Source organism: Amblyomma americanum, chromosome 2 (genome assembly GCF_052857255.1).
Source record: "Amblyomma americanum isolate KBUSLIRL-KWMA chromosome 2, ASM5285725v1, whole genome shotgun sequence".
Classification (NCBI taxonomy): domain Eukaryota; kingdom Metazoa; phylum Arthropoda; class Arachnida; order Ixodida; family Ixodidae; genus Amblyomma; species Amblyomma americanum.
In genome coordinates, this window is record NC_135498.1 from 145602189 (window position 1) to 145629178 (window position 26990).

Consider the following 26990-nt stretch of genomic DNA (forward strand, 5'->3'; position numbering starts at 1 on the left):
GCCGCACCTTTCTCGACGCCGGAGAGCTTGTGGACCACCGTTCGATGTTCTGCCTTTTTGTTTGAGGATCGTATTGAAAAGCCTATGTTTCGTCTTCAGCAATGATGCTGCCGACGAATGCAGCATCCTTCTCTGCCTCGGAGAGCAAATCAGCGCTCACTGATGTCCGCGTGATCTTCTGGCCCTGTGTGAGGGAGCACGGCGCAATTCTGGCATTCAGCTTTCGTTTCCACAAGTTCTCACGCAAAATTTGGTGGCATGTTCGGCTAGGTACTGGGCCCTGCAAGACACCCGCCACATCCGCCTTAAACGGCTAGATCCGACGATGACCTTTTCAGTTCCTCGCGGAATACCTCGCCCTATTGCATGCGTTATCCGTAGACTACGTTTAAACGTGGCATTCACGCGCAAATACTTGCACTTAATAGGACAAGCGGACTCCCCGGAATGTACCACATGTGGCGTGCTAGAGACTATAGAACATGTTTTAGTGGCGTGTCCAGCGTATGCACGTGAAAGACTCATACTCGCATCTGCTCTGAAGCCTATGGACACATCGCTCCTCTCTGAGGATTTGATCCTCGGCGCTTGGCCAGATAGTTTTAGAACTGTAAAGGCAACGCGAGCGCTCTCACGCTTTTTGAGCGACACGGACCTTGTCTCGCGTTTGTGATGTCAGAAAGTGTGCCTCATTTTTTTTTTAACGTAGTTTTACATCTGCCTCCTCCCATCATCATCGTCCCCCATCGTGACCTTCTTTTATCTCCTCTTCCCGTCCCCCAGAGCAGAGTAGCAGGCCAGATATTTATTTTTCAGGCCAACCTCTCTGCCTTTCCTATCAATAAACCCTCTCTCTCTCTCTCTGGTGGCATGTTATCTTAATAATGTCGAGAGCATCTGATAGCATGCGGACTGTAAGGATGTGGTCTTGCAGTACGATTTCCCTGATCCGAGCCACGTTGTTTTCATTCCGTGAGGATGAAGGGCGCCCCTGCCTTGTGTCGTCTTCCACCGACGTCCTCCCCGAAAGGAGCCTCTTGTGCCACTCGAAAACTCGCACCCGCAATATTTTAAAGCTTCACGAAGGAGCTCATCCGTCTGTGTTGCTGTCTTGCCAAGCTTCATACAGAATTTTATGTTTACACGCTGTTCGAGGTTGACATCCATCTCTCCACATTCACTCACAGTAGAATGCGCAAACGACTAGTGACAACGTATTTTTTTACATGCAATGCCATCTAACGTCTGCCGCAGCAATTGACAAAAATAACTCAGGTTAGCCCATATAGATGGGGCTACATATACGCACCAACATCTGTTTTGGGGAATCATTTAAAGAGAAAAAAAATAAATCAGTGTCGAAACTTTGTGGACAACGGTTGTAAATAAATATATTTCAGCGCGAAAGACGACAGACAGCGCTGTGTTCGTCGCGCCTCTTCTCATCCGTCGTCTTTTGCGCTGTTTATCAATATGGCAATGCGTAAACCGCAGTATACGATCAAAGCAGTAGCAAAGGGGGTATAGATGATGATGATACCTGTCGAAAGGAGCATACTGTACACTAGTGTCACTTCTGACAAGAATTCCTTAATGTTTACTTGAACTAATGCTCTCTGTATTTGAAATTACAGATGCCAGTGGTTATATTAAGTTCAAATTATCGTCATGATCATCATCAGTCTAACAACGTCCATAATTGCAGGATAAAGGCCAGCTGCGACTACGGTGTTCGTGTCACATGCGCCCAACTCATTACACAGGAATAGTTGAAATTTCGAACGTCCACATTTCTGTTCATCGATCAGAGGGAAGGAATTCTTTGCTGTGACTGCCTTCCGCTGAAGCCAGTGGTATGTCGTTTATTTTTGTGCTTGCTTTAAATTTATCTCTTATCTCAGTGGTCAATGCACGGGCTACATTGTCTAAACGTCAAACAATCGCAGTTATACTTCGTCCCATTTCATACTTTCTAATGACTCTTGGTTCTTACTAACGAGCGCATACCCTCGCACGCACCTCTATGAGCAAAATGAGGGTTTTGGTGCTGCAAATCTCGATGCCATAGGCAGCATAACTTGGTTTTAACAAGCTGCCTTTTTTCAACAAACCTACTTGGTTATAAGTGGCACTTTAGGTACCGTAGGATATACCAGAGGGAGAGAATAATTGCAGTAAATAACGCACACCAAGCGTTCAATATCCATAGGCCTAGTTGAATAAAGCCAACTGTTCTTCCAGCTTCGCCGAAAACAGGAGGTGGTTAAGCAAGGGGTCTATAGAACTGAACAGTTCGACAAGGCAGTAAAAATTGAGAATTTGTTGGCTACACCAATTATATCTGAACGCAACGGCATGCGGGAATTCTTCTTGAAGTGTGCAAAATTTTTCAATAAAAAACGGGCAGCTAATGGTTGCTAAGCGTTTCAGGCAACCAGATACAAGCAAAGGGATCTCTGCACACTGTCGCACTCAGATCCTGTTCTGTGGCAAATGCGCAGCTTGTGCGGTCTCCCTTGTCTTCATCAGCTGTTTCTGAACGCTTGTGCCTATGTGGCATAGCGGTAACCTTCATTAACAAAGAATTGCTCCCCACATACTTAGTCTCAACGTGTTCAGATAAAGATGTTATGTTTTGGGAGCGATGATACCTCTCTAATGAAAGTAATTGCTTCTAAAGCTGTTACCGAAACTCACTTTGTAAAACACCGCATGCGAAGGTCATGAAAACATGTCACTTGCGTTATGCTGCACGTTCTTGAACTTTTTAAATGCGAAAGCATTACAAGTCCGATTGCCACAAAAGCTGGCGTCCGTGGACGCCCATGGCAGGAAATTCCTCAGTGACATTCTCCATGCTCCCGCGTGACGTGAGCAGTAGACCATATGATTGTGACGTCTACAACAAAGAAGAAAGAACGAAATTCCTTCCGAAGGTGTGGGGTGTCGAACCAAGGACCTTCAGATCGCGAGGCGAGCATGCAATCCATAGGCCACTAGGCGCTACTTCTTCGCAAATAAAGCTGAGCCTTGTGTATGCGACTGTGGCATTACTATGCCAAAAAAAGCTTCTCTTTACCACAAACAACTTTTTTTTTTAGAGGCGGGCTTTCCTGAAACACATGGCATATTTTCCAGCTGTTCCAGGGAAGTCGATCATTCATTTTTAAAAATAGGGTTTTTGTGGTGAAAAGAACTTTTCTGTTGCACAGTGTTAGTAGTGTTGGCGGACGTAAAAAAAAGATGACTGATGTTACCAGTAAAGCGATTATTAAAATTCTAGCAGTTAAAATTTTAGCTATTTCTGATAGGCACCTGGCTGCGATTAGATTTAAAGCCGACAGATATTAATAGCCATTTTAGATTTTAGCATTTGTAAACACGATTACCCTCGCCGCTGTAGGTCAACCAATTTTGGCTATATTGTGCCAAAATACATAAGCTTTCGAAATGCACGTGGGCAAAGCAACCCCCTCAGCGCATGCAACTAGTTGAAATCGCCAAATTTTTTCGAGCCACAACGCTGAGGATAATCGCGTTTTCGAAATACTAAAAACTGGTGCGGCTATTAGTAACGACCGGCTACAAACCTCTAATCGCCACCAGATGCCTATTTGAAATATTTAAAGAATTAAACACTTAGTATTTAGTTACTCACCTAAGTAGCTAACATAAATCGCCTGCTCTTTAACGTGCGCCAACATTGGTATTAGTATCCAGCAAAAAGCTTCGCGTTACCTCAAACACGCTATTTTTAAAAAATACTGATGGGCTTAATTCCCTAAAAAATCTACTATATTTCAATTTCCACAATTGCGTGATGTACGTATACCTGGTGTTTCAGTGAAGCAGCTCGCTGATTTTTAAAAATTCTATTTTTCAGGTGAAGAGAAGCTTTTTTCGGCATATATTGCATATACCTCAGAAGGGAGCCGTTTGAAAGAAAGGGTTTCCAACTTTTGCAGCAAAGTTTTCGGCATAGTTAAAAATAGGCGCAAAACTATCTCGGTAAAGTGCGCACCGTTTTTATTCCTGCAGGCCGGCAGGCGCAACCGTCGTATGTCAGGCGATACGCCGAAGCAATTTCGAACCTTTACTTCGTTTAGGAAATTCTTTTATATTTAATTTAGCATGTAATTTGTTTTATTTATTTTAAGCGTTTCCTGTTCTTCAGCCCTCTTTTTTTGCCATGTTAGAGCAGGATTTTATTCCTACATTTTCTTGGCTCCGCTTCATAATGCGACTATTTTCAACGGCGCCCGTTAACAGGCTTTGTTAGCAGTATTCTACAGACACATTGTAGTTCCTGGGTTTGACGAAATTTTTGACGTTATTTACTCCACCGCTCTTGATTTTATTTCATATAATTACTGCAGCATTCCTAAATGTAAAGCTTCCAGGGCGAGAATCTTTTCCTTTTTCCAATTTTATTGCCGAGCCTGCGCAGGGTTCTTATCTTCTCAGAGTTCGAATCGAAGTACAAGGAAGGAGCGAGCAAGCTTCACTGCGAGTTAGGATAGTGCTGCAGAGAAGCCTAAATCAAAGCTTGCGTCCTTGGCGTTATTCATATGATCCATGTCACGCGAACGTAGCTAGTTCCGGCTTGCCTGTTGTGCCCGTCATCTAAGCTGTCAAAAAACTATTTGTTGACTCACTGCCGTGAAATTCAGGCTTCGCAATGACTCACAGCGAGAAGAGATTGATATGTGCTTTAACAGGAAAAAAAAAAACGATACAACCGCTTCTAGCTCGTGCGGCAGAACGAAGGCGTGCGATGCTTTTTGCCCGAAACAACACAGCGCTATGCTAGAGCACATTAGATAAAATTCCTTTGGAGCATGTTTATGTCATTCACGATTTCAAGGTTCACGGATTTGTGGAGACGTAAATTTATTTTGCTCGTTTGGGACTCCAGATATGATAGGCATCTTGCAAAGGCTTATGGGCACTTTGCGCAGCGGGCCCGCGCACGCGTTCATTACGCACTACCTTGCTCACGGTTTTCACGATTCACGGTTCACGGTGTGGTCGAGATTTCACAGCTGCCTCGCGGGGACCAAGCGTAAGGGCTGGAAAAAATTTTATGAAAACACGTTTCCTTCGAGACTGTAATGCGCCGGGGGTGCTGGCGTCGACAGATGTGCGTATGTGCCCAAGAGCTAGTGAAGATCGGGAGAAAATACCTTGTTTTAATCAGTAGCTTAACCATCGGGGCAGGATCATCGTGAAACTCAGAACGTGACGCTCTTGTTAACTATTTGACTATTCCTGTTAAGCTCATCTATTATTGACAGGCGTTAAGCCCAGCGTAATTAACATCCATACCAGCTTTTAGAATTTCGAAATCACGCTTACCCTCGGCCCGGCGGCCCAACAAATTTTCGCTGCATCGCGCCAAAACACAGGCGCTCTAGAGAAACTTGCAGGCGAAGCAACCTCTCCAGTGCACGTAAATCGTCGAAATATTCCAAATTTCTTGCACTGCAGCGCCGAGGATAACCGCTTTTTCTAAAGTCTAAAAAATGATGTGGATATTGTTTACGGTGGGCTACACGCCTCTCAATAACTAAGAAGCTAACCATACAGTTAAAAGCTAATTAAATATTTGTTAACCAGCCTGCCAGTTCGCACCTCTTTGCTGTATTCTGATGTACTACGCCCCTGACAATGCTATGCCGAAAACCGCTCTTCTGAGTTCAACTAAAAAAGCCAGTTTTAAAAATTGTGCAGTCTTAGATGAAACACTCTGTATGCACGCATATATATATATATATATATATATATATATATATATATATATTTGTGAAGGTGGGTGGGTGTCATCATCATTATCAGTCCCACTACACCAACTGCAGGGCAAAGGCCTCTCCCGTGTCTCTCCAATTAACCCTCTCCTTTGCCAGCTGCGTCCACCCTATGCCTGCACACTTCTACGCTTGCCTTCTTTTGGAATCCACTAGCGGACACCTTGCCTGCGCATTGCATGCCCTGCCCAAGCCCATTTCTTCCTCTTGATTTCGACTAGGATTACATTATCCCGCGTTTGTTCCCTCACCCACTCTGCTCGCTTCCAGTCTCTTAACGTTACACTTATCATTTTTTTTTGCCGTGTCTCGCTGCGCTGTACTTAATTTAAGCTGACCATGTTTCTGCCACGTAGGTGAGTACCGGTAAGATACAGCTTTTTTACACTTTTCTTTTGAGGGATATTGGTAAGCTGCCATTCATGATCTGAGAGAACCTAGCGGGCCAATCGTCCAGACGGGTCTCGCAAATTAGCCAGCCAGCATAGGCAGTGGTGGTCGGTTACGACTTTGAATGCGCGGCCGTAAAGGTAAGGGCGAAATTTCATGGTGGCCCATACGACAGCAAGGCATTCCTTCTCTGACGTAGAGTAATTGCGTTCGGCGCGGGAGAGAGTACGGCTAGCATAGGCTATAACTCTCTCAATGCCCTCTTGGTGTTGGACAAGGACAGCTCCAAGACCGATATTGCTGGCGTCGGTGTGGATCTCGGTGTCGGCCTCTTCGTCGAAGTGTGCAAGAACGGGAGATGTCTGAAGGCGTTGGCGGAGCGAAGAGAAAGCCGTCTCTTGGTCTATTGTCCAAACGAAGTAGGTGTTGCTCCTGGTGAGGCGCGTCAACGGCTCTGCAATCTTTGTGAAGTCCGCAATAAACCGTCGGTAATATGCACAGAGACCCAGAAAACGCTGGACAGCTTTCTTGTCAGTCGGAGTAGGAAAATTGGCGACGGCGGCTGTCTTGTCGGGGTCGGGTCGAACTCCGTCGGCGCTCACAACGTGACCGAGGAACCTGAGCTCTGTGTAACCGAAGTGGCACTTCTGGGGCTTCAGCGTAAGGTCAGCGGAATGGAGGGCTCTGAGGACAGTTCGCAGGCGCACGAGATGCTGTTCAAAAGTTTCTGAAAAAACGACAACGTCGTCCAGGTATACAAGACAACTTTGCCACTTGAGGCCGGTGAGGACAGTATCCATCATCCGTTGAAACGTCGCTGGCGCAGAGCACAAGCCAAAAGGCAGCACTTTGAATTCATAGAGGCCATCTGGTGTAACAAAGGCAGTTTTTTCGCGGTCCCGTTCGTCCACTTCAATTTGCCAATAACCGCTCTTCAGGTCAATGGATGAAAAGTACTTAGCACGCCGTAATCTGTCCAGGGAGTCATCAATGCGGGGCAACGGGTAGACGTCCTTTTTAGTCACATTGTTTAATTTACGGTAGTCCACGCAGAATCGAAGTGTTCCATCCTTCTTTTTAACAAGGACAACAGGCGAAGACCACGGGCTTTGGGAAGGTTGAACTACACCGTCGTCAATCATCTCCTGAACTTGCTTTTGGATTATTTCCCGTTCTTTGGCGGAAACACGATAAGGCTGCTGGCGGGTAGGGCGAGCGTCGTCATACGTAATGATCCGGTGTTGCGTTAGGGGCGTTTGACGGACTTTCGACGAAGAAGCGAAACACTGTTTATACTCCAATAGCAAGTGCTCTAAGGCCAGGCGCTTTCCTTCGGGGAGGTTGCAGTTGATGTCGACATTCGGAACAGATTGGTCGTCAGTAGCGCGCGATGATTGGTCGTCAGGGGCCGCTGCCGCGAACGCAAAGCAGACCGGAACATCCACAACCGCTTCAGCGGTAGCGATCGCAGTTCCAGAGAAAAGGTGCCGGTGCTCTGGAGAAAAATTTGTAACAAGGATCGCAGACCGGCCAGCGCGAATTGTTAGTAAGCTTCGAGCGGCGCAGATGCCTTGAGTCAGGAGGAGCGAATGATTAGCCTCGGCGACTGCTTCAGCGTCGTGCAACTCAGCACAGGCGACTTCAATCAAAACACTGCTACGGGGCGGAAGTGTGACGCTGTCGGCGAAAACGCGAAGTGCGGCACTGCGTTGGCAGGAGTTGTCGAGTTCGGCGGCTTGCTCTGTGGAAAACATGACGATTCGGTTGCGCAGATCGATAATTGCTCCATACTCCCGCAGAAAGTCGATGCCGAGGATTAGGTCCCGAGAACACTCGCCCAGGACGATGCAGCTGACGACGAACGTGGACTTGCTGATCTGAACGCGAGCAGTGCACATACCCTTGGGCGTAACCAGATGACCGCCGGCAGTTCGAAGGTGCGCGCCAGGCCAAGGGGTAATCACTTTTTTCAGAATGGTCGCCAGTTGTCCACTTAAGATCGAATAATCGGCCCCGGTATCAACTAATGCGCTTACTCTGCGACCATCGATAAGAACGGGTATTTCTAAAGAAACGCGGTTTTTTAACTCTGGTGATGGCGTCGGCGGGTTTTTGTCGGATTGTAGCGGCGACGACGGGAGGTCTTCAGCACAGCGCCCCCCAGCGACCTCGCCCCCGAAGGTCGCGGGTTTCAGTTTTCCCGACGAGGACTTGGCGATCGGCCCGGTGCCGCTCGCGAGAAGCCGGGAGGTGTCGGGGAAGAGCGCCTCGGTGAGGGTGAGCGCGACTGCCGCTGCGCTCGGGATGGATTGCGCTGGTCCGCAAGGAATTCTTCAATTTCAGGGGGTCGTTCACCTTGACGGGGTCTCGGTGAGTCGGTGCGGAAGCCTTGGATGCCGATGCGTCGGTAATAACAATTTCGATAAAGATGACCTGGCTCTCCGCAGTGAAAACAGAGCGGTCGTCGGTTAGGTGTACGCCAAACGTCGGCCTTTCGGAGGGGTGCTCGACGATCCTCGAAGTACTGCACCGGTTGCACAGAGGGCCGCGGGGCTTGAGGCGTGGCGTGAATTGGTGGCGGCGAAGCGGGAGCCGGACGCCTTGCAACTTCGGCGTACGTCGGACGGTGGTAGTCCCCAGGCAGAGGTGGTACGTCGACCACAGGAACAGGGCCCCGGAACGCCTGTTGCACCTCCTCTCGTACAAGAGCGGAGATGGAACCGAGCGCAGGCTGCGACGGGCTACAAAATTTGTGAAGCTCCTCACGCACGATTGTGCGAATAAGTTCCCGCAAATCATCAGGATGCTGTCCGATGGTGGCAAACGATGATGTGACTGCAGCAGCATGCACGGGCCGGTCGTAACTGGCGCAACGCTGTTGCAGGACCTTCTCCATCGTTGTGGCTTCCGAAAGAAATGCAGCAACTGTAGATGGTGGGCTGCGCACGAGGCCTGCAAACAGCTGCTCTTTGACGCCTCTCATTAAGTGCCGAAGTTTCTTCTCTTCAGGCATGGCAGGATCAGCTCTCCTGAAGAGCCGCGTCATGTCCTCGACGTACATTTGTACGCTTTCGTTCGGTAGCTGGACGCGGGACTGGATTGCCCGCTCCGCTCTTTCGCGGCGATCCGCGCTGGTGTAGGCCTCCAGCAGGCGACGGCGAAACTCTCGCCAGGAAGTTAGAACTTCCTCACGGTTCTCAAACCACGTGCGGGCGCCATCCTCTAGGCTAAAGTACACGTTTCTTAGTTTCGCGGCGTCGTCCCACTGGTTATAAGCAGCCACACGCTCGAAGTGAAGGAACCAGTCCTCCACGTCTTCGAAAAGGTCCCCGTGGAAGGCCTTGGGAACCCGCGGGGTCTGCAAGGTATAGTGGGCAGGTGTAGCACCGGCAGCTTGCGTGAGAATACCGGTGGCTGGCATCATGACTGTCGCGAGTGGTCCAAGCTCCGGTGAAAGTCCCTGCAGCCTCCGGCTGAAGCGGTGTACCGGGGTGTCAATCGGCGCAGGGCTGGCGGCACGGCTCCCTGGAGGGGTTTCTTGCATGGGATACTCGTACCCAGCACCTCCACCAAATTGTCACGGAGTTCTCACAGAGAGACGCTTCAACAGCTGGAGTCGGCAAGAGGAGACGGTAATGGCGGCCGATCCACAATAGCAAGATCGCAACCTCATCGTCTTCGCGGACAGCTTGCGCCACCTGGCAACACTAGGTGGCAATATGCGCTCCACCCCATTCTTTTCCTTCCCGTTATTTCCTTCTCATTATCCGAAACAGCGGTCACTACCTGCCCTAAGTAGACCTATTCCTTCACCCCTTCCAGCACCTCACTAAAAATTTGACCGCATATTGCAAAAATGTGAAAAAAAATGAATTGAACGAAATTAGGTAATATAGGGGTCACACAAAAAAACCACATCCACGTAAGAGTCAAAGCAAAGCTGCGGGCGCGGAAGCAGCACCTGAAAGCGCGTTTGGTGACAATGAATGGCACAACCAACATGTTCGGTCTAAATCGCCTGCAATGCAGCCTTGCCATTGTTAGAAACTGCAAAAAAACGTCACGTTCCCGTTTATGAATCAGTGCGAAACTAACCACGCTGGTGTTTTTTGTCAAAAAGCACCGAGCTGCAGCGTTGAACAGCCTTAGGAATTTAATTACACTGGCACACAGTTTCTGCAAGCTGGAAACGAAAAACAGATAATGCTGAGTGCTCACATGTCCAACAACCATGGTCGCCACTCGCCACGGTCCGTGTTCAGTGACGAGCGCGAGCGAATGACGCCACCCTTCGGTTGGAGGGTTCCTTAGCTACCTAGGGCGTGTTCTTTACTAATTGCGGCCGCTCATTATCAGTTGTGTACGCCCTTGACGAATTTTTTTCTCTATGAATCAGGCAGAACTGGCCTGTAGGCGCCATTCTAACCAAAGACAAAGATTGGGTTGAAAATACCTACTTTACGTCGTCCGCAAGAGGAGGTGCATGCATGGAACCATATAGAAAGTCTTGGCTTTTTCTAGGGCAGATAACACACGGTTGAAGCCGAGCTCGGCTATTGGCCAGGTTCTGAGGTTGCTTCGCCCTTCTGGTCGGACACTTCTGTTATTCCAGCCTGGCAGAGTGCCTGGTCACCCTGGCTGCTTCCATGAATTGAGGACACGAGCCACCATGAGCCAATTCTTTTAGCTGGTCTGCGTACGGTGCTTCGCTGACCGCTGTTGGTGCTTTCCTTGAAGCCGCGTTCAGCCACTTGTGATTTTTTTTTCTTAAACGCGATAGCGATGGAGGTCGCGTTTGGCGCAAAGCTCCGCGTCAGCATGAGTTGAAAATCCTGATCACTTGAGGGGGAATTGACATAGGAAACGGACCTGCTGAACGTAAAATCGGAGGTCAAAAGAATTGAACCCCTCTCTTCAAAGTCGCGAACTGGGCACGCTACCTCTACACAACTGAGGTACGTTCGTTCAATGGAATAAATTGCGGTCTTGTACAAGCACTTCGCACCGCACAGTAGGCGAATTACATTAGAACAACACTGCGGTAATTAGGTTCACTAATTAGCGTCACAAAATATTATCTGCGATGATGTTTAGCAAAGCAGTATGTTGTGGCACAAAGTTTGTCGATGTCTGCAAAAGGGTGCCCCTGGGGTCCCCCAACCTTTCAATGGTATCGTGTCATGCTCTTGCGTTCCACATAAGTGTCCCCAAAGTTCGTTTATTTTTTGTGCTCGGCAGCGCGCTAAAACCCCCGCTGATCACTGTTTGCGCTTGCCTTGTTGTCAAAGACCTCAGCGACCTCTTGGCCTTCGTGGCCTCCCCTGCGTGTGCGGATACACGCAGCTACTCTTCATTCTCATCGGCAGGCCTCGGTGGCAGTGCTAATCCACCAAACAATCCGAGGTGCAGAACGAACGGATGAAAGATGACGACGATGGCAATTGCGAAGACTTATCGGGACTTATAGCCACCCGATTCTTGGCCGATCCCCCAGTGTGGGTATGCGCCATCTTTTGATAGGCTATCAACAACAACTTATCGGGAGAGGCTGCGCATTAGCTTTGTTTTTTTTTCTATATGTTGTTTTTCAGGGACATATTAAAGTGAACCAGAGAAAAAGACAACGAGATTATACTGTACAGTGTTAGACTGAACTGTTGAGTCTGTGAAAGACTGTATGATGGACCGACATGTTGAGCCACTGGTTTCTATGAAGCTTCTATTCTGAGAGTAGTGGGCTTTTGTGGGGTGGTACCGTTAGATGCGGCTCAGAAACAACTGCCACATTGCTTCCCCACTTTTACGCATGTGTGCCGCCAAGAATGTTGACTTGTTTGTTTGTGTCTGTGTAAATGTATGGTGGGTGCCATTTGGGCATTCAATTTTAAATAATTTCAGAAAGGTGGGGCTTCAAGGTTAGCCTCGCAGTGCTAAGGGTACTGGAGATGAAAATATTTCATGCTTTATGCAAATATCTGTGTCACTGCTTCAGCCCGGAACACGCAGAAAGTATGCGCGCTTTTGCACCGTGAGAGACATCGTCACGTCCTGTTATTCTTCTCTGTTTCCGATAGTTTCGCAATAGTTTCGGCGAAGGTTAAGGGAGCGTTCTAAATAGCTACCTCGCTGTGAGTTTTGCCGGGCAAAAGAGTTTTCCTAGATGAGGAAATGAAACTCCCAAACTATTTGCCTTCGGCCGTTAAGACAAGTCTGGAGATGAAGCTGCATTCTTTGTACGCGCCTGCATACGAAGAAGGAATGCCTTGCTAACCGTAATGCTCTTAACATGCGGTTCAGAAGTGACAACGTTACCGACTATTTGAATCAACGAAAGCTACTTAATGCATTATAATATCACTTATTTCTTATTTTCTGCCGCCTTCTCTGGCACAGTGTGCGTGAGGCCACAATGGTGTTATTCGTGATATCACTGTTTTTGACCGTGTTGCCATGGCGAGCTGCAGTTACGTCATGCGTAACATCATCGCATGCTGCCCAATCTTTGTGACATTGTGTTACACCGACGATGACAACGACGCACAATTGGCAAACGTGCTGCTAACAGCTGTTCCTGTAAAATGAAGCAGCTACCATTGGCAAGCCTTTGGCCGCACTGAAATGCAAACAGAACGCTGATTTTTTTTTTCAATTTACAATTAACATGCAGCACCATTCAGTGCTCTGGGAGGTGCATGGTTCCTGCTGAAGTAAAGGAAAACATGAACAAACAAATTGCAGTACATTTCTTCGCCAAGAGTAGCTGTAGGCATGAAAAGCTTCCCAAGAGTCGCGTTACATTGCTCAGGGTTGGTTATCATTTCAATTTCAATTTATTTCCCATGTATAGATGGTGAGGGTCGATGGAAAAAAGCCAGAAATTTTGGCTTGACATGCTCCTCGGCCCTCATATTGCAGGGCAGCAGGCAACATAGATACAAAAAACACTAGGAAGGCAATAAAGAAATGAAGCGTACGCAAAAAATGATAACAAAAAAGCAACAGAAAAATATACTTCACAGATAAGCATGTCTTTGGTTATTCAAATCAGGTCAACACTTTATGGAACGAAAGAGATAAGGAAGCAGTGAAAGCATGGTGAAATCTAAAAAGTAGTACATACATCCTGTATATTTTTACTGCATGCTCTTGATACATCAACTTTTGCAGCATGAAACTTATTTAAAAAACGTAACTAAACCCATTATTAAAATGTGTGCCACCCATATCATGCCAAGCAACACCAATAAATGAAGCAATTCTGCCGCCAACTTAGCCGAAGCGCAGAACGAGCCCGAGGCGCGTGCATTCGCGAGCCAACGGCGCAGGCCTGCCAGCCTAATGTGTCTCGAGTCAGACGAAACGTCGTTTCAGGGTCTCGCAGCTGCAAAACCCATGACATCCGCGGAGCCGCTGCGATGCGGGAGCGCACACCCGAGAAGTGGTCTGCGGTGTGCGCCCAAAAGGGATGGCCTATTTCATCACCCTAACTCCTCTCTTTCTATGGATGCCCCGCCTGCGTCAGTGCATTGTTCAGCCCCTAATTTCGGGCCCGACCAGCGCAAACTTGTACTCCGATTGGCTTCCACGCCGGCGGGTGTTGCGGTTCGCGAGCGATGAGATGATGGCGTCGCTGGATTAAACACTGCTGCCAGCATCCTGACCCTCGCAGTGATAGCAGTGGTAGCAGAGGCTTCAAAGACTCGCAAGGCTCCCCTCTGCTCGCGGCGCGCCGATTGCTTCAAAGTGCGGAAAACTGATAACCATTTAGAACTGAAGCTCAGAAAACTTTGCTTCGTTTTCTTCATTCGAATTTCCACGGCTCCTGCCCGATGTTCGCCACAGTGTTGCCGAGGACGCCAGCCAAAAGCATTTTATCTTTAACATTCAACAAAAGAAGAGAAACCGAAGTGTGGATCTCTGAAGCAAAGTGTAGCTCTGCTTCAATGGGTTAAAGTCCGGTGCACCGGTAAGCTAAATGTCTGTCAGCAGCCCGCGGGCGCATAAGATTTAGTGCTAAAGGGGCTGCGAAACACCGCTTGAGCGGATGCCGGTTACGCTTCAGATGGATTCTTTATGCCACACAGATGCTGACTCAAAAAGAATTACGAGAATCGATGCAGAGGAACGGGAGTTATTCAATGAAGAAGTTTCAAAATACAAGCAAACAAAACGCTGCCCTCAACTCAATTTTCGCGGAGCTTCCCATTCCAATTTCACTCTCCCAATAACGACACCCAGCGCGACCAATAAAAACAACCTATCTTAGCACGTGGCGGAAGTTTGCACTCCATGGTTGCCTGCTCTCTGTAACTCGTTCATGCCAAGGCTGGCAACGCCGTTTGCATGGTTACAATAATCATGTGAACGTCCAGCTGACCCAAGCGATGCTTCAGCGTCACGTCGACGGCGCAGAAGGGAACACTGATCAGTGACGTTCCCTTACTTATGGATCCGAACTCGAGCGCGAGATACTGTGACGGTGAGACAGCCTGCGCAAGATATCAGAGACATTTAGCATAGCGCGTACCGCTACTGCTTACCGCCAACCATCGCCCGTCGCTCCTAGCGCGCTGGGTGGCCACGGCGAGCAAGGAGCGTGCGCTCTTGACGGGGACATGGCGCCATCTGGCACCACCGCCCGGAGATGCTCCACAAGCTGACGATGCGCACTGCCTGCTAAATGTGAAACGAATGCATATTTCCTTGCGACCGAAACGAACGCTTATAGAGTGCAATGGCTCAATCGGATCGATTCCGCAAAGCCGCTCTCAGATACATAGAGAGTAGCCATATGTGTTTAGTGCTAGGTCGTAGGATGTTTCCAGAGGCGCAAAGTCCTTCGATACAAAAAGTAGTCAGTGCCTCTGGTGGCGTGTTTTTGTTTTACTTGGTTTACAGTGCTTTTATCTAGGGCAAACACGTTGGTTTTGTTAATCTAATATAAAACACAAAAACTTGACAAAACGTATCTCTAGTTATGAACGCAATTTGCAATATATTTACTCTTTGTCCAATCATCAAGCTCGCGCAAAGTGATGTCATATCCGATGCTAAAAACCACCACTGTATGGTTACACCGTCAGCGCCGCAAATTTGTTTTTGCGAGCTAATTAAAATATTAAAAACCGCAGTATACGTGGTACAACCGATGCTAATAGCATCACTATAACTCGTTCTATGCCACCAACAGGCAAAAACAATGCACTGAAAATGTGTTTCGGGGCCCCTTTAAAGGTATGCGGTGCTCAGCATTCTACGGCAGTAGTAGAGCACTGCAATTTGACAGCGATGAATGTTTTGCAAGCCCTAAAACCTCCTCGGATTCTCCGCTGTAATAGCCCTCATTTCCAAACTCTAATGAACATGTTGACAAAGGGAAGGCGAACATTTCACGCTATTGCCGAAATTTAGGGTATGTTATGGTGTTGAAATTTAATGCCCCGTATCTACACATGGGATGTCAAAGGCTCTGGATCAATGTACACTGCCAGAAGTAGGCATAGCACTAGGAATGCCCACTTTCCGGGGTACCCTGAGTAAATTGGGCCGATTCATGTACCATCTGCGTCCGAAAATTCTCACCGTACCGGCCTTCAAGGTATCATTGTGGAATTGTAATTGCCATTTTGTAGCAGACAAGTGGCGTACACTTCTGATGAGTTGTTGTCGGTATGTTTATTTCGAGTACGTGCGGAAACGCAAAGAGCAGTGAACCGGCCGTCCATTTTATCAGACATATTGCGTTCCTAATAACACTTTTTGGCACAGCTCATTATTTGATTCAGAAGACATATTCGGCGTCAATATATACTATAATGGGCTACAGAAAGGCAATCTATCACCTTTCCAAAAGTGTAAATGTTTTTTTCTAGTACAAGCAATTCCCAGATCTAGTCCTAAGTGTCCATGGTTTAAGACTGCGACTTTCAAATTCCAGCATTCTTCAGACTAACAACTCAGCATTCGTGGAATCACTATACATTGGCAAGATCCACATGACGGTAGAAATTCCGAAAAAAAAACATTTTATTTCATGCAAAGCATGTCTGCATGAAAATACCCAAGGCCATGCTACCAAGCTCCCTTTTTGTAGAATGTTACTTTGTTCGCTAGCTGGGGCAAAAGCCCACACCGTTTAGGGAGTCTTATGAGGAATTTTGGAGAGACGCCAAGCTGCGCTGCCAAGCCTTGCGGCCGGCGCCGTTTTAATCAGACAAGCAGCGTTTTTCTGTATAACTAATCGTACGTATAATTCAGTGTTTTTCAACAGGATTTAGATTCTAGGTGATCCCCGGCGCAGGAAAAAGGCAGCGGGGTCTGTATGCCTTGTCTACACTTTCTTCCGAAATCGATTAGAAGTTTAACCAATGGCGGTCTGTGGTGAAGACGAATATTGAGAGCCTTCTTGGGTAACACAAAAAGGAGTTTCGAAGTATATGTAGGTGCTTTCATTTTTTTCTACCCGATTGAAATACAATAGGGAAAGGCACTCTATTACTCAATTACGGTGCTGGTTTTGACAAAGAGGAAAATTGTCCAAAGTGGGCTATGCCAGAACGCGGATAACCCATATCATGATGACGGACTGTAAGCAAATGCGGCCAAATGGAAGTGCAGGTCACGCAATAATCTACAGCCTAGCTTACTGTACCCTATACAGCGCGGGTAAAGACGCTCAGAGATAAAGCTTTGCCATCATGCAGTGCGTATTTTTATAGAAAAAAAAGTACAGCAGTTTGTTTCCCACCATACTCCACTTGGTCACTAAACGAGCATACTAGACCGCTGTCTGGCACTCCTGGCAACGTGAAAGATAGTAGATTAACCTAAAAGAAAGAAATCGCTACTACGTGCAGGGAACACTGAGAAGTTGGTATTTCGGGTTTTACACAATTAGGCACAGAGCGCCCTAAAAAGTTGACGAAAATAATATCCAAGTCAATGAAACTTCAGTCTAGTCAAGCTGAATTGTCGTTGACAAATATATCATGTGCTTGGTACAAAAGAGTTCTGTGCATTATTTTGCAGTAGACAGAGTGCAGCTACTTGTCGACCATGTAGCCTTCCCATCTTTTCTGCTGTGAGATTCTTCACGTGTTGTGTAGAACTGATCACTCTATTTGTTGTGTCACTGTTCAGCTGCATTGTACGCATTTGTGCTTGTATGAATTTTTTTATAATCGCTGTGTAATGAATTCATTCATAAACTGATAAATTCATTAATGTTGATTTGTCCAACTGTTTATCACTATGGTATAGGTCTCGTCAAACCTCCACAAGGCTTTTTGCGTGCACCCGCAGCACCCCTTGATGTTGAAATAAACTTCTGATTCTAGTTCTGATAATTTTTTTTACATGACAAAGGGAGGTATCTGTAAGATATTGTATTATCCGCATTAACCTTCTCTCTGTCGATCTGCTGTGAAATGAACTGCTCGAAGATATCTCACATGTTACGTTATTACGTGTTGTGGGGCATTGGTAATGTACGTGAATACATAGCTATATTTTGCATACCGTTTGCTGGTTGTAGAGTTTGATACAAGGCGCTCTCCGATGGCGAATACCATTCACCGAAAATGCTTGTCAACGTCCAAAAACTAGACGCTCTACAACTAATAACGCTGGCTCTCGAAGTGGTTAAGGATTGATTTGACAGTATCAAGTCTTTGGGGCCTACGGCCTCTCATGCCTCGGGGCAACAGGCTGCGCGCTATGCCCGTCATCCTGCGTCCTTCGGGTGCGAACGGGTGCATCCAAGTGCAACACCCTGGCGCATGTCCGGCGAGTTCTTCACGGACAGCGCGGAGAGCATGCGTGCGATCTGGCCAGCGGCTATATAGATGAAGACCGAGCGAGCAGCGCGCGGGGGAGGGGGACCAGCGCGAAAACGCTGCCAGTTCTCTTCGTGGTTCCGGCGGCGCGGACCAGACGCCGGTGGGACATTCATGGTTTGCGTTCTGCGGGAGCCGAATCTTTCGCGGGTCCTTCAATGCGCCCTGCCGTCAGCGTTACGGCAGTATCTGGCAAGAGTGGCTGCGACACCGGCGGCCGTATCATTTGTGCAACGTGGAGGCTCGGCTGTTGTCGCGAAGTTTGTTGCAGCTGACAGCGCCATGTTTTATCTAAATGCAGCCTAGCCTCTGTTGTAACGTTGCGGAGCTATGACTCTACTGAAGTGTGTGAACGTTCTACTTTGCTTGTAGAGTGTTGCGAGTGCATTTGCTTTCTTATGTATTTTAGTGCTGTTCAGTTAACCCGCAATAAACAGCGTTTTCTGCTGCTTGTGTGTCACTCGTCGAACGACCCCCTGGCTCGCGAACCTCCCTGAAGGCGAGGTTGTAATAATAAGTCAATTATGATCTGTAAATCATTAAAAGAAAGATATGTGAAGAATACCTATCCTTTGCTTGTCATAATTTTGGTTTCGTGGCGGCAGTTCGCAATTACGCATGAGTTTTGTAGCGATAGCTGCATTACGGTAGCATTTCGAGCCTTCAGCGTGGCGGCGACGCCACCCTGTGGCTGCGCCACCACCCTGTGGCTGCGCCGCCACGCTGTCACGTGGTTGGACACGTGGTACGGAGCAGCTGACGGCGGCGCGGCGCCCTGGCTGATCACGTGGTTGGTCACGCGACCAAGTTCCACTCGACCAGCTGTAGCTATCGCGTCACTCCAGGTTTAACCAGAGCTAAACCACCGCCAATTCTCATGGAACCCTTTTAGCGTGCCTGCTTTAGCCTTTTCACAGGTCTTCCCTAGCGGGGTAATTTTCGAAAGCAGCTCTGGAGTGAGTGTTCTATAGCGACTTTGAAGCATAGTTCCTGAAGCACCCTAAAGCCGTCGACTGCGGTGTTTCAGAAGGGCTATTGTGTTGCTTCCAAGCGTAGAACGCGGAAAGCGCAAATATCGTAATGTTATTGCATCTGCGTATCTTTGTCGTGCAATGGAGGCAAGAAATCATGCTTTGCCGTGCGGCGGCGGATGCTGGGCTTTGCGGCCTGCTCTTCCTCGTGGCTATCGCTCAAACAGCAGGCAGAGCAGAAGCGAGTAGCTCCAGCTGTGCTTCTTGCTGATCACGTGCCGTGGCTCTGCGGTGTACAAGCCCTGGCTCCACATAGACCGAGTCTAGCGGCTGCTCATGTAATGCACGGGAAAGGGACTGCTGCTTTAGAATCAGCTAGTGCGTACACAGCTATAGCAGGTACTACCACTTCACGCCGATTCAACACGTGACATTTAGGCGCAGTCGCTCGGTGCTCGGTGCTTCCGTTTTCAAATCGGATGACGCACTGCAGGGCTTTACAAGACCATTCTAGCCCGGTTCTTTCGCAGAGATGATTGCGCAGAGCGACTTCTCCGCCGTAAAGGGCACAACCTTTGACAGCACATTCCGTTCTCTAAAGCTTCCCCAATTAACTCCTGGCCAATCAGGTTATCATTCAGGCGAGCCGCTGATTGGACCCTCCCAGGAATGTGAAGGCTGCAGTGAAGTTATGGAAAGAGCCATACATTTTGTCAACCAAAACCTTTTGTCTTCTTTGTCGTCTTTGTCGCCCTTGCTTTTCGCATCTCGTCTTATATGCAATCTATATACTTGTCATCTGTGGCTCGCAATGCAGGCTTAAAGGAGTATAGACACCTAATCTTGGTGGCATGTTTTCTTCTCTATAATGATGCGTAAGACAGTACTACGCATTAATTTGAATTTGAATTTGATCTTTATTCAACATCAGATGATGTTGGGTGCACAGGCAAAACGCCAGAAAGGTTTGACTAGGCCAGTGCACCCATTCTTTTACAGCAGGGGTGGCAAATCTTACGTTACAGAACATGAATACATACAGCGATAAAAATATAGAGAGAGGGCAACGGAAGATTGCACCCCATATATAAGCTACTCGTAGACAAAATGTTTACATTATCAAAAAAAAAAACAACATATGAAACGCTTACTGTCGTATTTGCAATAAAAAAGATACAGAACAAGCATTACAAGGTAATAAAATAAGTACAAGAGGAAAACACGTGCGTTATCTGAGTAAAGATATCGCGCAACTTTTTCCTGAACAATCTCGTAATCTCTGTCATTTTGTAGTAGCTGATTTATGGTAGTTGTAAAAGTGAACTTTACCATCTGTTTTCCATAATTGGTGCGGCATTGGGCAACTGGCACGGTCTGCTACGGCAAATTGGTACGGTCGCCTACGACCGCTAAATAATTTATAATTAATATTTTTCTTTCTTGCTGTTTCGGTTTCGGTTTCAGCAGCTGTGCGAAGGTTGTGACGTCAAAGAGTACTTTTCTTGTCACGTGAGGCATGGAAGAACGTCCATATAATCGCTGTTCAATCGTTTTAATTCATTGTAGTGGTGAAACCAGCCTTCCTCAAGTGCCGGAAAGACAACGAAAGAGGAAGCAGAGATTGTATTGCAGTTTTTTCATGTCTCACGTGACCGAAGCAGCATGAAAAAGAAATTCGATTATAAATTATTTAGCAGTGGTAGATGAATACCAGATGGCAATTCATGTATCGTAATGCTTAACACATCATTACAAACAAGAAAACACTAACCCAAAATTTAGTCGTCTATACTCCTTTAACGGTAAGTACTGGCTCTGCGTATCCTACACCTTCAGAATGAGCTCTGTGCGCAACGCTGTCGCGACTTTGCGGCGTCAGTCGTCTTTAGCTCCCCATGTGTTAAGACCAAGCCCAGGCACACTTTCGGAGTTGGTTTTAAGCAGCACCGACACTGGCTACGAATGCCTTTTCGGGTTTCTGTGGTCACCAGAGACTGAATAATACAGCATCATAGGACATTCTTACGTGCTGTTCCCCTCTCGTGTTGCCTTAGGAAAGGGCCGCGCATATTTTATTATCCCCTTACCACTTAGATATTTTGGTGCTCTCGCTTTCGAAAACATCCCAGCGCCTAAGTACAACTGAAGTAAGCTTTTGTGCAACTTAAAACCGCGCACGAAGTTACTTCCTGGAGTAGCGCAAGTGAAAAATGTTTGCAATAGTTCGCGGGCGCGTAACCCTGTGATGTACTGTAGAAAACATCGCCAATTAATAACATTCGGATCAACTGCAAGAAAGCAGTTAGTGCTTCTCTCAGTATTTAAGAACATATCAGTCACATGCGCTAAGAGATAAACTGAAAGAAATATGAAACAAGAAATTTTTAAACCTAAAAAAACACTTCTCAGAATATGACACATAACTTCGGTCATTTGCTCCAAAAGCTTAATTTGGGAATACACATATAGTACTTTCGTCTGATTGCACTTCCGCAGTCTGTACATTTGCCTCTCGTTCTTGTTAACGGACTGATTCTAGAATGAGTCATTGCATTGATACGACTACAAAAACAAGTGTCAACGGTTACACACTGTCATTCAGAGGAAGGCCGATAACCTTAATAGTGCATTTATATATGCGCTGTTAATCGAAATTGTAAATTACCGACAGTGTGCCTACGTTGTGCCGTTGTTTTCATCGGGTAAGGCTAATCAAAGAGAACAGGCTTTTCAACGAATCAGGTAATTACACTTGCATCGCAAAGCAAAACAGTGCGTTTGAGAAACTACACCGGTATTCTGCAGCAACGCCAAATATTTTGCCGTATATCGCAAATATAACATCCTTAACCGAAGAGGTATTGTACTTCATCTTCGTTCTGAACAATCTAAATGCATGACAGAAAGTAACACGCACATTGTAGGTATAAAAAAAACAGACGGGCAAAATTGATTCACAGCTGCATACTTAAGAGCGATCCGCAGCTGCGCTAAACCGAGTAGCGTGATACACTAACCTTCCATGTCGGTGCCCGACCAGTTCCAGACGTCTTGCGATAGACCCGGCAAACATGCCGCACGTGACGTTTCATTGGCGTCAAGAGAGGACTCATGTCGTGGCCGCTGCTTCTTGACTTGCTAGATGCATGGTCAGCAGGGGGCACAGCGCTGATGGTGAGGAAGCCGAGCGAAACAAACCTGCGCGTTTGGCTGCAATGGGCCGCGTCGCGGAAAGCGCAGCTCCAGATGGATACGCGCGTTAGCCGAAGCCAGCGCTAGAGAGAAGCAGAGGGGGAGAAAGGCTATGCGCAGAACTTGCAAACATGTCGTCCAACAGCTGCGTGCTGTGTACCTACCTGACTGCCATTGCGGAGAGCAGCTTGCAGCTCTCTGTTTTTCTGCGGTGGTTTTTCTGGTTTTGCGCAGTGCAGCTTTCAGTTTTATCCACAAGCAGCGTTGTTACCGGATGCCAGTCTGGTTGGGGAACTGTTTCCTTTGAGAGCGTTGCCGTGCCTGCGACAACACGCGCTGAATCCTTTCCAATGCGGGGAGCCGCAATTGAACAGCTTATGTAACAGCGGGTGGAGGTCTACGACGAAGGCCATGCTTGTCATTCAAATTTATGCAGTAGGTATTAAGTATAGAAGTTTGCCTCGACATCAGGCGCAGCTCTTTGACGAGGGCAGCGCGGATGATAGATTGCTACGTTTTATTGGCCCCACGCGCTATCTGTGGTTTGCGTCTTTACGCCGCGAACCACATTGCTTTCACATTATTCATTGGGTTGAGGAGCTTTGTGGCATGGAGTAGACAACCATGTAAAATTGATCCTGCGTGTTATGCTTGATGCCCAGTAGCCGTGAGGGTGTCACGTTCCCAAGAACTTAATCAGGAACGCAAGTACACAATAGAACAAGCTCTATTTCAATGCAAAAGGTTGGAAGGCAACATGGGCAGGCATTACCGGAGCCGAAAGCAGTGATCGAACAGCTATTTGCACTATAGTAACATACAACGTAAAAAAAACAGCAGTTAACACTGGGCCATGATCCATGGCGTACTGTATTACTTCACTAGCCAGTCACAAAAGTAAACGAAATCAGCTGATAAACGTTTTTTTTAATAAACGAGGCAGGTATCAAAATTCTAGAGCTTTTTTCTCGTGATTAGCTTGTTGTTTAGGTGACGAGAGAAGACTTAACAATGGACTGCTTTTTTTTCGTGGAACAATTCTGTGCGCCGGTCCTGAATGTGCACGGAGCTGCACTGCCGACTTAAGTTGTATCCGACTTTAGCGGCGCATACTAGGGCAGAGCTGGGCCACGTCGCCGGTTCTCCTTTCACTGCGGCTGATGATAGTGGTGTTGGTGGCGCTACACAGGCCTCCCGGTTGAAAACGGGAACCTGAACCGTACGCATCGTCTTGCTCTCGTGGCAGCAGAGTCAGAGGCCGGAGAAGGTGGCGAAGTTTCGGCGACGGAGATGCGTAACAGGGCGGCGTGGTGGGTTGTGGTAGCCACTGCTGGAAGCAGTGGGTGTTAGCAGCGGGTCCTCGTCGATGGACACTTTGAGGCGGTCGAGAGACACGGTGTCTTCAAAGCCAAGAAGATCAGTGGTACAGTGATGGTCACTATGGCTGTTGACGTGAATAGGGCTGTAAAGGTTTCCGCACCGTGTCACGGCGCACGAACACACGAGTCACCGTCCCCAAGTTAGGAGGACGAAACCCGTAACCTACACCGTCAAGTACACGTTCCCACTAAACTACACAAATAACTGCTCGTTATAGTACGATACCTAAAAGCATGCACTCATCACACCGCGAAGCAAATCGCCTGGAACACTCCCGCGCCCTAAACTCCTGACTACACTAACGTCCTGGCGTAGCTTATACCGACGCGACCACATAGCCAGCTCGTCACGCATGAAGGCGGTAGTAAGAGACTAAAACACGACGATACTAGGTACTAAAATGCGGTTCCATCGAAGCCCCCTGCCAGAAGGCGCGTTAGAAGTCGTCATCGCACACGCTATAGCCAAAACAGAAGCAATGTCCGCAATCCATAACTACTCCCATGGCCTCAGCAACAAGAAGGTACAACAAATTCTACTAACACATTCCCAATGGGAAAATTAACATCCTATGCCCCCACCCCCTCTCGTCATTCCTTCCTCCTAGGACAGGATCCGGATCATGAGCTGGGCACGGGATGCCACCTAGGCCAAGGAACTAATTCCACCTAACCATGATCACAATACATGTTTACACCCCCACCACCAGGTCAGGAGGACTGTAGGAGAAAAGAGGTGTTGTAGTCGAGAATTCAAGGCACAAGTTACGCAGAACCCACTTCCGGCTGCACACCACACTCGGTTTGGTATGGGCACGATGAGTTGGGCGCATAGTTGTAACACTCGATCTCCTGAAAGGCAGACCGTTCAACCATAGATTATGTCGACAGGGGCACAGTTTATGGCCTGATTGAGGGTAGACCAGTGGCTAATCCAAGACAAGTGACAACGAAGTTGTCCTAGCGACCATGTCAGGTGGCACCCTGCGGCATGCTTTCTGGTTCCAATGAAAGCGCTCCAACATGGCATTTGCGGCAGGGCGTGAAATCTGTGCACTTCTAAGCAGTACCATTTAATTTGCAACAGGAATGTCTCAAATTGGAGGTCATGATCGGTGGTGACAGCAAAAGACACCGCAAAACATGACACCAAGCATGAAACCAAAACTTTGTGTCTGCTTTGCTCTCGATGTCAGGTAGAGGAAACGCTTTTGGCCGCCGAGTAAAGCGGTTGGTGCACGTTACCAGGTTGAGCTTTCCTTCTGTTGGAGGACGTGGTCCCAAGATGTGTGATGTCGACAAGAACCTTAACAAAGCGCTCCGAATGTTTTGCGGAGAAGCCGTAAGGAGACAAGGAAGGGCAAAGAAACTTGAACCGCTGGCAAGCGAAAAAGCAGCGGGTACACGCACGAATGCACCGAAAAATTCTGCGTAAGTGAATTTTTCAACGGGAGGTTGTCTATGAACGCAGTTTCCTCGCATGTCGTAAGATTCCACTACAGCAATCAATATATTCACGGATCTCCCCTCAGCAGACTTTCATTTTTTTACTATTAACGTTTTTGCTGTCGTGAAAAGCAATGGCTTATGATTTTCTATAGCAGTGTATTTCCTTTAAAGAAATAATTTTCTACGCATCGGAAGGATTGAACCATTACTCTGAATAATTTAATAACAGTAATTTACAGTATTTCAGAGTTTCCTCACAATGAAAATTGATGTCCATGAATACTGGACTTCGTCTTTGTGGATGCCCGGACAGGTCAAACGCCATTTGATGAACTGAGGTACCACATGGTGCCGATGCAAACATCGGAGAGGACATGCAAGTGGTTGAAAACAGTGCACTGAAAAGCTCCAGAGGCAAAAAGGTCGTGAGTTACCTGCACACATGTCGAAAAAGACGGGAAAGATGCAAGGATCCAGGACGAATAAGCAACTTTACGCAGCACGACCGTTCCAGAGGACTGGCGAAGCTTCGCGATTTGGGTGTTATGTCATAGCGTTCCAACAAGGATGCTGGAATCGACAGATGATTGCGATGTGGCGGAAATGATGGACAAGGGGTGCCGGAACTAAGCATCATCAGTAGCTTTCCCTAGAGGCGAATGTCTGCTGCTAATTCGCGATGTAAGCCAGGTGGCAACTTTTACAGCATGAAAACTTGCTTTTGGCAAACATGAGGCCAAAAGTGAGAGGCTTGTGGTCGACGGCGATGAAAAAACATTAAGCGTCAGGGAAATGCCTGAAATGGCGTGCACCCATCAACAAAACTCAGATTTCCGGACCGACAGCAGCCTTCAGTGGAGGAAAGCTTGTGCGCAAAGAACGCCAGCGGCCCCCACGTGCCGTGCACGCACTACTGCACGGCGGCTCCTACTGCCATGACAGATGTGTCAGTACTGAGACACTGTAAGCCTTGCGGTAGTCAAGAAGAGTTACTACACTGAATCGAACCTTGATAGCTGCGAAGGAGCTGGGCGTTTCTGCAGACCATGTAATGGAAGCAAGGGTTAATTTTGAGTAGCGGGGGCAAATCAGTTATCGATCGGAGTAGCTGAGCACAGCGCTGAACAAAGCGACTATAGAAGTCAATAAGAACGTGTAACTCCAGCCGGTTGAAATTGGAAATGTGTTGTGCAAGTGCCGCATGAAGTGCACTTTAACCGGTAGCGGCCGAACGCCGTGTTTGTCGTCGTTGTGGCCTAGGAGTTCACGTTCAGGCACGGGGATCGTACACTTGGCCTTGTTGATGGTGAAGCTGTACTCGACAGGCCGTTCGAAGACCTGTTAACAGTGTTTCCCTAGCATCTACAACACGTTTGCGCGCTATGTGAAAGAGCAAGTAAAAGCGCCGAGAAAATCTGCCATCAAAATGAGAAAAATATTGTTCGCTACCAGGTAGACCAACAAGAAAAATCGTCTTAATCCGTAGTTCAAGTTAATGGCATGCTCACCGTGAGTCAGGGCGCTGGCTTTGTGGAAGCTGGGAACTTAACAGGAAAGCGACGATGACTGGTGTACGAAGCCGAAGATAGAACAACGCTACTTTCGCTTCCGTGTCTACGAAGAGACAGAGGACCGACTCATTGTCTAGCACGAAGAATAAGCGGTTGTCGGCTTGGCCGCCACAACTCGCTGCCTCTAGTGGTGAGCTGGGATGTTTTCTTAAAGATGTGGTGCTACCAGCGCTTGCCGGGGCACAGTTATTGAGTTGAGGAGCGCTGGCGGAGGGTAGGACGGTGGCATGATGAAGATCCGGAGCGATCTGACAGAGCCTCAGCCTCTGCGGACAGATGCCCCACATAGCAACAGAACTATTCTCGAAGGGTCTGCAAATCAGGTGACGATGGACGGAATCCGCCCATTTAGCAGTAGAAGTTTAAACAGAATAAATGGATAAGGTGGCTACGACCATGA

General features: G+C 47.7%; 1 protein-coding gene across 1 annotated transcript in view; it reads right to left on the reverse strand.

The window, feature by feature from the left end:
* The window catches only part of LOC144121866 (monocarboxylate transporter 6-like), a 72926-nt gene extending 50640 nt beyond the window's left edge, over positions 1-22286 (reverse strand). Inside the window, exon 1 of the mRNA XM_077655286.1 lies at positions 22017-22286. Coding sequence (XP_077511412.1) covers positions 22017-22112 — 96 coding nt within the window. The 5' untranslated portion in view covers positions 22113-22286. The remainder of the gene's footprint in view (positions 1-22016) is intronic.
* Between the last annotated feature and the right edge of the window lie 4704 nt (positions 22287-26990).